The sequence below is a fragment of the Mus caroli genome, chromosome 11 (assembly GCF_900094665.2).
Source record: "Mus caroli chromosome 11, CAROLI_EIJ_v1.1, whole genome shotgun sequence".
NCBI lineage: Eukaryota > Metazoa > Chordata > Mammalia > Rodentia > Muridae > Mus > Mus caroli.
Genome location: NC_034580.1, coordinates 99,595,604 through 99,607,672, shown reverse-complemented (window position 1 = coordinate 99,607,672; position 12,069 = coordinate 99,595,604). Strand labels below are relative to the sequence as shown.

General features: G+C 43.3%; 2 protein-coding genes across 3 annotated transcripts in view; both read left to right on the top strand.

The window, feature by feature from the left end:
- The window catches only part of Lyzl6 (lysozyme like 6), an 8,058-nt gene extending 3,568 nt beyond the window's left edge, over nt 1–4,490 (top strand). The window contains exons 3-5 of one of the 2 annotated variants that reach the window (XM_021178048.2): nt 384–542; nt 1,556–1,634; nt 4,168–4,490. In XM_021178048.2, coding sequence (XP_021033707.1) covers nt 384–542; nt 1,556–1,634; nt 4,168–4,237 — 308 coding nt within the window. In that variant the 3' untranslated portion in view covers nt 4,238–4,490. The remainder of the gene's footprint in view (nt 1–383; nt 543–1,555; nt 1,635–4,167) is intronic. The other variant, XM_021178047.2, reaches the window with a different exon arrangement.
- An 883-nt stretch (nt 4,491–5,373) lies between these two features.
- Nucleotides 5,374–8,419, top strand: LOC110304567 (endogenous Bornavirus-like nucleoprotein 1). Its single transcript, XM_021175965.1, is given in 6 exon segments — nt 5,374–5,395; nt 5,772–5,877; nt 5,879–6,144; nt 6,147–6,504; nt 7,750–8,028; nt 8,386–8,419. Coding segments are annotated over 6 exon segments (1,065 nt in total).
- The last annotated feature ends 3,650 nt before the right edge of the window (nt 8,420–12,069 follow it).

Sequence of the window (12,069 nt, the reverse complement as noted above, 5' to 3'; positions counted from 1 at the left end):
CTCTCTCTCTCTCTCTCTCTCTCTCTCTCTCTCCTTTGCTCCACCCCCTCAGCCCCCTCTCTCTGTGTTAAGCCCATACTTTTGTACTTTTGTTCAATCTGTACTAGGCCCCTTGAAGTCAATATGAGCCTGTTTGGCTGTGTATAGCTCCTGGCAAACAGTAGGTACTCAGCAAATGCATAAAAGATTAGTAGGTGGAAAGATGGGGGGATGGCTATACAAATGGAGGGGGAAATGGCTTTTTCTAGCTCTTCAGGCATGCTAGGCTCTTGGGCCTTGTTCTCTCTCCTGATGCCTTGCTTCCACCCCCTTTTTATGTCAACTCCCTACCCACTCAGTCTAGATCCTTCCTAAAGAACGTCCCTCTTTCTCTCTTTTCTAAGGGCTGTGCTTGGCTTTTGTGGAAAGCAACTTCAATATATCAAAGGTGAACGAGAACGTTGATGGTAGCTTCGACTATGGCATCTTCCAGATCAACAGTCGTTACTGGTGCTACGACTACCAGAGTCATTCGGAGAACTTCTGCCATGTCGACTGTCAAGGTCTGGCTGGGAGCCCTAGGGTGGGAGAGGTGAGAGAGGAGACGAGGCTCTACTTACAGGACCTTTCTTCCCAGGCACTGCCTGAGTATGTCCTTCCAGGGATGGTTTAAAGAGCAAGGAATCCCTTGACTGAGCAGATGAATAACCCCACAGTTGTTCCATCCTTGCAAGAGGTCTGAGGGTCCCTTGGGCCCAGAAAGACTCTTCATAGCCAGGCTTGGCCTTGCTGCCACACAGACAACATGCTATATAGTAAGCAGAGATATGCACAGGCATTTTATCCACCCTTCCACACAGTAGAAACTGTTTATGAGCCCCACTTCTCAGATGAGCAAACTCAGGCTCAGAGGAGAACCAAGGTATGATGTCATCTAGTACTATCCACTTGGCAGGCTGGACTGGGAGGAGTGTCAGAGTCCAGAAACTCAAGGCTGACCTGGGGACATACAATGAGATACTATCTGAGGAAGAGAGGAAGAAAGGGAAGAAGGCAGTAGTAGGGGGGAGGGAAGAAGAGAGGAGGGAGAGGGAGGCAGTTAGTCTAGAAATGAATGTGACTTGTGGCTTGAAGTACCCAGGCTAATGGCAGATCACAAGCTGAGTACAAAGTCCCTGTCTCAAAGCTAATCCAAGAGGCTTGGCAGGGTGGCTGCATCCTTCCTACCCTGATATCCCTGGGCTTCTCACCTATAGAAGCCTCCTCTCCCCATTAAGCAGGACCATTTTTGGTCTCTGTGTTGTCTGTTTTGGCATCCCTCATGCCAGAAATCCTGCAGATTTTGGGTGAGCCACTACCTACCTTGACTAGAGAAAGAGCAGGGACCAAAGTCCAGACTCCTCTTGGCCCCACTTCTCATCTCTGCCAGCCACTGTAGGGCTATCTAAGTGGTCCCTAGGATGGAGGCCTTGCCTAACCTGGAAGTACTCAAGCCTTAGGTCAACAAGACAGTGTTTGTCTGGTCCTTGGGATTGGCCTTTGTACCCATCACAGGCAACCTCTTCCTTCTTTTCAGAACTACTGAGTCCCAACCTCATTTCAACCATTCACTGTGCAAAAAAGATTGTGTCTGGATCAGGAGGGATGAAGAACTGGTGAGAATGTGGGGGAACTGGTGGGAGGACTGGTAGGAGGACTACTGGGAGGACTCATGGGTTGAAGTTAGTGGGCACAGAGCTCCAAGAAGGACATGACAGAGCAAGAAGCAGCAGCCAACGAGTTGTGGGCAATCCCTTACAGAGCTTTAGAAAAATGTGGGATTGGAGATATGGCTGAGTGGTTAATACCACTGGCTGCTTTTCCAGAGGACCCTGGTTCAATTCCTCACACCACAGGTCAGATCACAGTCACCAGCAACTCCAGTCCTGGGGGAATCACCACTCTTTTCTGGCCTCCACTGGTCCTGCACACACGTGGTGCTCAAACCTCCACCCAGCAAACACTCTTACATACAAAATAAACATTTAAAAAAAATCTCAAAAATTAAAATGAAAGGAAAAAGATGGGGGTAGTGGATGGCCTCCATACTCTTTGTCCTAATACCCATGTTGGTTCCTTCTCTAATATTGTATTAATAACTTCTGATTGTAATAAGAGAAAGCAACTTGAGCTGGCAGAGGGAACCTTTTTTATTCATACATTTAGATGCTTTTGGTTATTTATTTTTAGTGCATGTGCATGTGTTTGTGTGTGTGTTTGTGTGTGTGTGTGTGTGTGGTGGGTGGAAGGTATGCACTTCTGCATAAATGTGTGTGGAGGCCTGATGTTGATGGCAGGAGTCTGAGGCAGGGTCTCTGGATTGTACCCAGAGCTCACAGAGTTGGATAGTCTGGCTAGCCAGTCAGCTCCAGAAATCCTGTCGCAGCTTTTGAACACTGGAATTACAGGCAGGCAGGGAAGCCTACCTAGCATTTATGTGGCTTTGGGGGGAATTCCAACTCAGGTCATCTCCATCCCAGAAATTTATTTCACGAGAAGGTCGCTTACTGAGCCCACTCAAGGGATGCAACAACTAGGCCTCAGGAGAGGGCAGGAACCGCAGGGGAAGCTAGGAAAAAGACAGAGGCTTCCCATGGCCAGTTCTGCTTTCACTGCATTTGCAAGCCTCTGTTCTCTGCAGACCAGAATCCTTTGCTCCCCAACACACAAGACAGACTATAGCCTCCCAAGTCTGCAACTTAAAGCCCTAAGTGGACCGGTTGGACAAGTCCTGGTCAAAGTTCCAGAGATAGAGACTCTAATTGGTCCAGTGTGAACCAGTGGTTTTCTCCTTGTTCCAATCAGCTGAAAGCAGGAGAGGATTTAAATAATACAAATGTCTCTCCTGCAAGGGGTCTCTCATAATAAACAATGTTTCCTGTTAAAGGGGTCCCCTTAGTGGGACAGATACCCCAAAACTTTTAGCTCCTCAAGGCTGGATGCACAGGGGACCACTTTTCTGTGCTTCAAACTGGACATGAAACTAATACAAATGGCTCCATCTACAGGAATGTGTTAGAGTTATAGAGTGATGAGGCTTGCATGCAAGATCCAGGAAAGACCATTCATGATTATGAGGGCTGCTCCTTTCTAAGGGCAGGTTCAAAGACTGCATCTTGGGTTTGAACTAACTCTAAATCCTATAGAATAGTGCTACCCACCTTCGAAGGGAAATGAGGATTTGAAAATGTGGGTACTTACTAAACAAGGGGAAAAGGTAAGCCCAAGGGATGAGGGAAACTTAAAGAATCAGAAGGGTTGGCCCTGCTAGGAATGAAGGGGATTCTAGAGGCTGCTCTTCAGGGAGGACTCCAAAGACTGGGCTAGTGTGTTGTGCATTGGGCTATACACAGATGGCCTAGTCTCTAGTTGAGCTGAGGTGTGGAACCCAGGGACCCGGTGGTGATAATTCACCTTTTTGGGACGGAAGGAGTTCCTTCATGTCTCCTGGAACTCTGGCTCCTGTTGAAGTTACGGCCCCCACAGGCCCCACAAGAGAAGCATGGTTAGCATAGGCAATGTCCCAAGCTTCTGACCTTCAGGCTAAACTCCTCCCCAGTTACCTAGCAACAGTAAAGCTAACAGCATACCTTAAGAAGGGCTGTTTGGCCCCCACTCTCTTGCTCTCTTGTTCTCTTGCTCTTACTCCTCTTACTCTCCTGTCTCCTCTCCTTTCCTTTCTCTTTCTTTCTAACCTCTTACTCTCTCCCTTTTACTCTCTAGCCTTTCTTCTCTCCCTCTCTCCTTCCCCTTTGTCTCCTCTTGGCCATGGTTGGTCTCTCTCTTTCTACCTTCTCTCCTTTCCCCCTGCCTTTCTACAATAAAGCTCTAAAACCATAGACTGTCTCTGTTCATCTGCGCTTACTCTCGCCTGTGTGGGAACCTCTCTCCCTTAGCCCTCTCTCCCATAACCCTGGGGCTACAGGGTGTTGTCCCAGGGCCCCAGGTTGGGGGCCGCCCCTTGTCCACCCCCACCAAGTGTGGTCAGTGGCTTAGATGCCCACTTGGGGCCGAGTGGAAAGTGTCTGGCCAGACATGGGCTATCCTCCCTTCCCCCTCCTTCCCCCAACCTCTTTAGTTCCCACACTAGTGTGTGGAGAAACAGCACTTACACAGAGAACAAAAAACCTTATATTTTTCACTCCCCAGGGTAGAATGGAAATTGCACTGTTTAGGACGACCACTCTCCTACTGGATGACGGGATGCCATCTGGGATGAGCCAGGGTGCAAACCTACTGGGGAGTCACTCCAGGACCCCTGTACTCCTTGGACATTCTTCACTATTCCGTCGTCTTGCCTTCACCTGTTACTTTTTTCTCTTCCCACTTGCAAGTAAAACTGACCAGAGTCCTGGGGGAAATGTCTTACTTCGGCTCCCTGCTTGTGTTCAGCCAGGCCCAGTTCCTCTGTTCCTATCATTTGCAAACCAAGAAGATGTCAAATAAATATAATTATAGTTTTCAAAATTTATTAAACATACATGTGTTTATTTAGTTATTAATTCCAGTTACATCTGTGTACCTACCACTTTAAGAGTGTTCTAGACCCAAGAAAAAGGAAGACAAATGTGCTCTTGGGTATTCATAATTAAGGTGGTGAAGGAGAGACATCCACAAATATTGCAGTGGGCAATAAAATATTTACTAAAATTTATACATATTGGTTAGTTAGTGTCAGACAACTGTTTTTAAAGGTAAATTGAAGATCAGATATAGGTAACCAGCCAGTAGTGCTGTGAGTCAGGAATAGAAGTGGAGAAAATGGTACTGAGACAAAGCTATGGTAACAGGTACCAGTGATTTGGAACGACTGAGAATCTAGATTAATAATAATAATAATTAAAAAATAATAAATAATTATAGAACCAGCAGAATAGTTTAGCAGGTAACAGTGTTTCCTGCCAAACCTAATGACTTTAGTTCAATTCTAGGAACCTACATGGTAGAGGAGAAAACTCATTCCTGGAAGTTGTCCTGACTTATACCCCTGTGTTATGGCATTTGGTGTGTGCATGCGTGCACACACACTTTTCTGCATAGGATCTTATTGGTTTGGCAGGAGTAGATAAAAGGGACAGTTGGGAGATGTCCTGCACAGCCACTATCAGTAGTGTCTAACTAAACTGGAGTATTTACTTTGACCACTCATTCCTCTACCCCAAGCTTTAACTGCATCAGCAATCAGACCAAGGAGCTGACGATGTACTGGTTTCCAATTTTTGTTAAACCAGAAGAGCTCCATATTAGATGCCTGTCATGTTGCTGTGCCAAAATACCTGGGCGGAAACCAAGGTTTTTGGTTTTGTTTTTTATGTTTTGACTCCCAGTTTGAGAGTCCAGTCGGTCACAGCTGACATGGCAGCAAGAGTGTGGGACAGTTGGTCACATGGCATCTGTCGTTAGGAAGCAGAGATAAATGCTGGTGCTCAGCTCAGCTCGCTTTCTCCTTTTTGGTTGGCCCAGAATCCTGGCCCATGCGATAGTGCCTTCCAAGCAGGTCTTCCTCTGTCAAAACTTTCCTGGAAATATCCTCCCAGACACACCCAGGGCTGTTTCCATGGCAATCTTAAATCTAGTCTGGGTGACAAGGATTAATCATCACAAATTCCAACTTGACCTTAATGCTTAGTTTATATTATTACTAAGTTCTTATAATTAATACCATAGCTAGAACATTCTAAGATGTCTATGAAATGTCAACAAAAGAAGGAAGCCTAACCCAACCCAGACACCTCTTTCTCATGATGAAGCAGAAGCTACGGACACAGAAACAACTGAAATTGGATTTACGTTGGATTTCAAATTGAGTGGTGACTGCAGAGAATATCCTAGAGATGCCACAGATACCCATCCAGGAGTCGACAGAAAGAGTCGTCGACATCAACACACTGTCAATGCTTAGTCATGATCTCAGGATGAGATTCCATCCAGCTACTGGCAGTTTGATCTTCATGTGTTATCTATTCCCAGGACTGTGGGAAGCACTGTGTTCTGCTGGAGTTCTTGAGTGGTCTTACTTCTCCTCGCCTGTCCAAGGGAAAGATTGGCCTGCCTGTGAAACTTCAGTGCACCACCAAGAGGGAATCAAAGAACACGTAATTACATCTCTTGAGATGTCTTCTATAGTTGCTGCACACTCCTGATCGGGTTAGCTATTATTGGATCTTCTGAGAAAATTCGTAGCGGCTCTGAACAAGTCAGGCTCAACAAGACACTCATGGTTATGCTAGGGAAATCTGGCCATGCAGAGTCGGAAACCCACCTCAACACTTACCCACCAAGTGCCACAGTTGATTGGTTCAACTCCCAGCCTTGGGTAGGCACCTTGCTGTTTGGTTTTCTAGCAACCAAACTCAAGTCTCCTGGGAAAGAGCTTATGGATCAGATTCGAATGATGACATCATACACTCAGATGACAACGTATGTTTTGATCAAGCAGTACTTGGAACAGTGCATGGACGGGACAACTGCTTTGTCACAAGTTTCGTATGAGATACTGCCTTTCCTATCCAGGGAAAAGAATCTCAGAAAGAGCCTTAGAGAGTGGTTTGAGTTCATAGCTGCCCTTTACATGGTGACTCCATCAATCTCTCTTTGGCAGCACTCTTCTGGAGGAAACAAGAGAGTGCTACCATGATGGCATCCAAAGCACCTGTAATCCAACCTGGTTCCACTTTAACTGGGTCTCTACTCTGCAGAGCCGGAGAGCAGCAAATCGTGAGATCGGAATAGGTGGAGAACTGAGCCCAAATGTCCAAGATGTCCTTAAAGCTATTGGTGTCATGAGTTTCTCTATGGACAAATGAACCAGTGCTACATAAAAAAAAAAAGTAATATTATAATAGTCTCAGCATTTTTTGTAAAGTAATTTTTATGAAAGTCATACATTCAAGGGGAGCAGAATACATTACAGTTCATTTTATACAATTAAAAAATTATATTTTCAAGGTAAGAGAGATGGCTCAGTGGTTAAGAACACTGGCTGCTCTTCCGGAGGATCCAGGCTCAATTCCTAGCACCCACATGGTAGCTTACAACTGCCTGTAACTGTCTGTAAGATCCAGGGGATCCAACTGCATCTTCTGGCTTCCGTGGGCAATAGGCATATGTAGTGCACAGCCATACATTCAGGCAAATCACCTATAAACATTAAAATAATGCTACTGTCCTTTTGTTATTTTGTTGAGGACAGATGAAAACACCATCATAGACCAGCAAGGATCTGAGGGCTGTCATTAAACTCACAAGTTCTGCGGAGTCCTATTGGCCTCTGACAACCTAGAATTATTGAGCCTTAGGCCTCATCATCTCGCTGGGCATTACTCCCACAAGTAGCCCATTATTATATCTCCCAGAGCACCTTTCTTAGGCTCCAGCAGTTATTTGGATCCATTTTGATCCTTTCCCAAATTTGCTTCTCCTCAATTTACTCCCAGCTTCTCATCCTGCCCTGGCCCAACTCCACATACATACACCACCAGAAAGTCCAGGACGACCAGGGACATGCCTTTAAACATTTCAACCGCAAGATCTCTAGTGACTGAGTTCTGTTTAATCTATCATATTTTAAACCCCTTAAAGTTAACTCCAAGGAACCCATCTTTAGAAGTCATTTCCCACCAGTTCAAAGGTGCTAACTACGTACTATTTTAATCTCTTCGGGAAGTGAAGGTGAAGCCAATTGGATCCTGCAAGTCTACCCTTAAAAATACTCTTGGATTGGGGAATTAGCGTCAACTCCAGCGCTGGAGTGGTGTGGCTGGAGCTGAAGATTGAGAACCGGAAGTCAGCCAGGACTCTGGACATCAGTGGTGATTCAGGCCGCTTGCTTGTGCGCCTGTGCAGGGCGTTGGTTGCTTGCGCAGGCGCAGTGAAGGTAAGGAGTAGGCGTCGACCCTGGACCGCGAAAGCGTTGAGTGGGAGCTTGAGCTCTAGAGGCCTCGCAAGTACTGAAGAGAGGATGGACCAGGCCACCTCTCCGCGCCCTCTGGCTTCGAGTTTCAGCTGCAGGTAATAACTTGGGACGCAGGGCTAGAGGACCAGCGGTCAGTGAGCCAGCCCGGCGCCCTTAGCCAGCCGAGCATTTTCACTGAGCCTCTGGCTCCAGGCTTCAACGTAGTTACAGGATTTTTTTTTTTTTTTAGGTTTGTAGCAGTGACTTGTATGAGGTTAAACCCAAGTGTATTCATGTAGAACGTTCTGTACCAGTTTATGTTGCCTTTAAATTCAAGAAACCACAAGATTGGCTTCTGTTGCTTGTCTCTGGATTTAAGGTGTATAAGCGTGGTAAACCTGTCATTTTTTAATCCAAAGAGGGGATAGTTTATCTTGATCACTCTTAAACGGTCTTATCAAAACTCCCTTCAGGTCCCAGAAAATGGGCTCCGTCGAGGTGTTGTAGAAACTTCCTTGTCAACATGCCAACCAATTTAATTTCCAAGAACTTGTCTCAGGGTGACTTCTCATTATGTTCCTCGATTCAGACACCTGTAATGATTGGCTGCTTCATCGTTTCTTGCTGCCTATGTTTGTCCTTGTAGCTGTTATTGGATCTGGAAACTTAGTAGTGTATTATTATTACACTATCTCTACTTCTGTATATTGTTCAACACTCTATTCCATTCTAGATCACCCACTTCTAATGACTGGAGAGATCGTCTGTCAGACATTCTTTAGCTATTCTGATCTGTTTCTAACCTGTGGATATATCGGTCGAAGCATTTGTATAGTATAGATGTCACTGGAGAAATTACAAAGCAGTAGTGAGTTTTTATTGGCTTTTGGAAACTGAAACCATTTTATAAATCGTAGGTTTTAGGAATTTTACAAGTAAAGCCCACCATTGAATACGTGAAGTCATACTTACTGCAGAGCCTTGCCTTACTATTATTCACCCTCCTGCCTTGTTATCAGCTTAACTATATTTATTTTTTTTTAGCTCCAGTGAATATAGGTAGTTCTGCCTTGTCCCCCCACTCCCCAATACACACACCTTTTATAAATATAGAAAAGAAAATAATGTTTAAAAATAACATCAAAAAAGGGTATAAAGCACTTTAAAATAATTTTTTTATTTCATTTTCTCTTCATGAAGGAAGGTGACTGCCAGAAAGAACTATGGTAAACTTACCTGAAGTAACAACTCCGTACTTCCTACTTGTCTAGAGGAATCCCACTGTGACATATCATACAGCCAGCCTTCCTTACAGAACTGGACATTTCTAACAGGCAGTTTTAGATCTTCAGATAGAGAAGAAAATGTCATTTTTAAATCATTCATTCATTCATTCATTCACTCATTCAGTTGACACATTATCAGTCCCCTAGAGGATAGTATAGACTGTGCTTCGTTCTGGAAAAGAACAAAATATTGGCCTATCAGGTGCGTATTTGCTTATAGACTTGTGACAGAGAACTAAGGTGCATAAATAGATCCACAGACTACTGATTATTTATTACTTTGTATTGTTTATTTATTTTGTATTGTTCAAATCTTATAAATATACACTTTAAAATAATTGAAGTAGATATTTTTGAAAGAACTACTGTACCGTAAGGCTGGGAAATAGTTCATTTGGTAGAGTGAGTGCTTGCCTAACGTGAAGTGGGCTTCTATTTCTAACATCACATTAAAAAAAACCTAAAGCGGGCAGATTGGTATACACCTCTAATCCTAACACTCAAGTTGGAGATAGGAGGTCGGAAGTTCAATATTATCCTGGGGGCAACAAAGAGAATCCAGTTATAGGAGGCCTTGTCAAAAAACAAAACACCAAACAAAAACAACAACAAAAAAAAAAAGAAAGAAAAAGAAAAGAAAAGAAAAGAAAAATCCACAATGATTTGTAAAATATTTAGAATAAATTTTAGGAAGAATTTGCATTCTCACAGATGTGTAGTAATGCAGATGAACTTCTCTCAGTTTTAGTTGCCTGTAAAATTCATAGAGATAGGTGTATTTCTTCCTTTTAATGGATTAGCAATTTGGAGAGGAGGTGGGTGGCTGGTTCATCTCCTCTGCCTTTTGGGTCATATTCTGCAATAGGAGCTGCTAGCTGTGAAGACTGAAACATGCCTTTGCTCACTCTCAAGTCTATGCTTTTCTCTGCCAGACTTTCTTGTTGTTAGCACTGTCCACCAATAGAGGGCAACTAGTAAATCATATGTCCTGAAAATGATGCAGAAAGTACTGTGACTTAAAAAAAAAAGCATTTAGGGTTCTCTTTGAATACAATTAAAAATGTTTTTCTTATGCCATTTAATCTTCACATCCACTCTGTAAAACAAACACTGAGTTTCAAGTATATCCAAAATAGAATCTCTGGCAGATTCTGATACTGTAAGTCTCTTGTGACTTTATCTTAACACCAAATATATGGCAGCTTGACATCAGGCTCTCGTCCTAAATGGCTCACAAAGCCAAGAATGGCCAAATTACTACTTTGGTTTTCATTGGTCAAACAGAGTCATGAAGAAAACTTTGTAGACTTTGACTAACCATACTTTCATGTCACTATAATCAAAGACTATAGGCAAAAGGATTGAACTGGGTTATATGGAGAACATGCAAGAGGACAACTGCTGTTGAAAGTAAGTGGATATATATATATATATATATATATATATATATATATATATATATGGATTAGCCCACTACCTAGAATTAACCACCTTAATCATTTGGATAGTCCATATTTTCTTCATGATTTCTGAAGCATGTCATCAAAATGCTAACATCTAGTAGTTCCTTTGCAAATATTAATCGATTTTGAAGCTATAGGACACCTCACTGTTAGCTGGGATTGTTGGAGTGTTTTTTTAAAAATATATTTTCATTAAAAATTTTAGGGGTTTTGGGGCTGTGACTCAGTAGTAAAGAGCTTGCCTAACACTTGTAAGGCCTTTGATTTTAGTGTCAGTAACACACATACACACGCACACCACATACAACAACACACACACACACAAACACACACACACACACAGGGAGAAGGAGGGGGAAGGGGGAGGGAGAGAGAGAGAATATATTCTAGAATGTACTTTAATTCAAACTCCTAGTAGCTTTACAGTCTTTAGTCTATACAGAAGTGGTGCTGATGTCCCATGACCACAGAAGTCCTTGAGTTGTTGGTGTCCCCAAAGAGTCTGTGTATGAGCTGGAGGAAGCTTTGTTTTCAATGTGGAGAGGGGAATAGAGGAGACACATTATTATTAATTTCTTTCTCGAACTCCCTTGTCAGTGGCAAGTTTTTTTTATTAAGCATATACTTGATAGAACTTTTACATTTACAGTAGGAGAGTTGGCCTACCCAGAAGTTTTGGAGGAAAAAAGGGAGTCATGTTTCTCTAATTCCTGGTTAAGGACTTGCTTTATTGCTAAAATAGTTGCCCAAATCCAAATGTTTTCAGCCTTCAATTACCTTGGCAAACCATTATCTAAATATTTTCATAAACTCTTGTGTGAACATCTAGTTCTTTGACTTCTTATGGAATGGCTTAAGTAATGAGTAAATCCAACGTTGAAAAGGTAGTCCAATTGATTCTGAGGTTTTTTGGTTTTTGTCTTTTTCCTAGACTGGTTCCGAGGCTAGGTAGGGCATCTAAGTCAGAAGCATAAGTGCTAATGATGGTGTGGAATAGGCTCACCATCATCAGTTCTACCAACCAGTTTTGCTCAGTGTGTGATTCAAGCCTTGATCTACAAAAGGCAAGATTCTGCAGGAAGTATATCTTCCCTCTGCCAATTTTAAACCTGTGGGTAAGATTCATGCCATATTTTTGGCTTAGATTTTGGCCAGAATTCCTTAGATTCTGGCACCAGGAACTTCTGGAATAGATTAGAGGCAGTGACAATGAGTCCTATCAGAATGTACCTAAAGTAAGGCCAGTTAGCCAGATGTGTGCTATGACTGTCTTTCCTCACTAGGATAATGGTCTAAGAATTATGGATGTAGGGGCTGGTGAGATGGCTCAGTGGGTAAGAGCACCCGACTGCTCTTCCGAAGGTCCAGAGTTCAAATCCCAGCAATCACATGGTGGCTCACAACCATC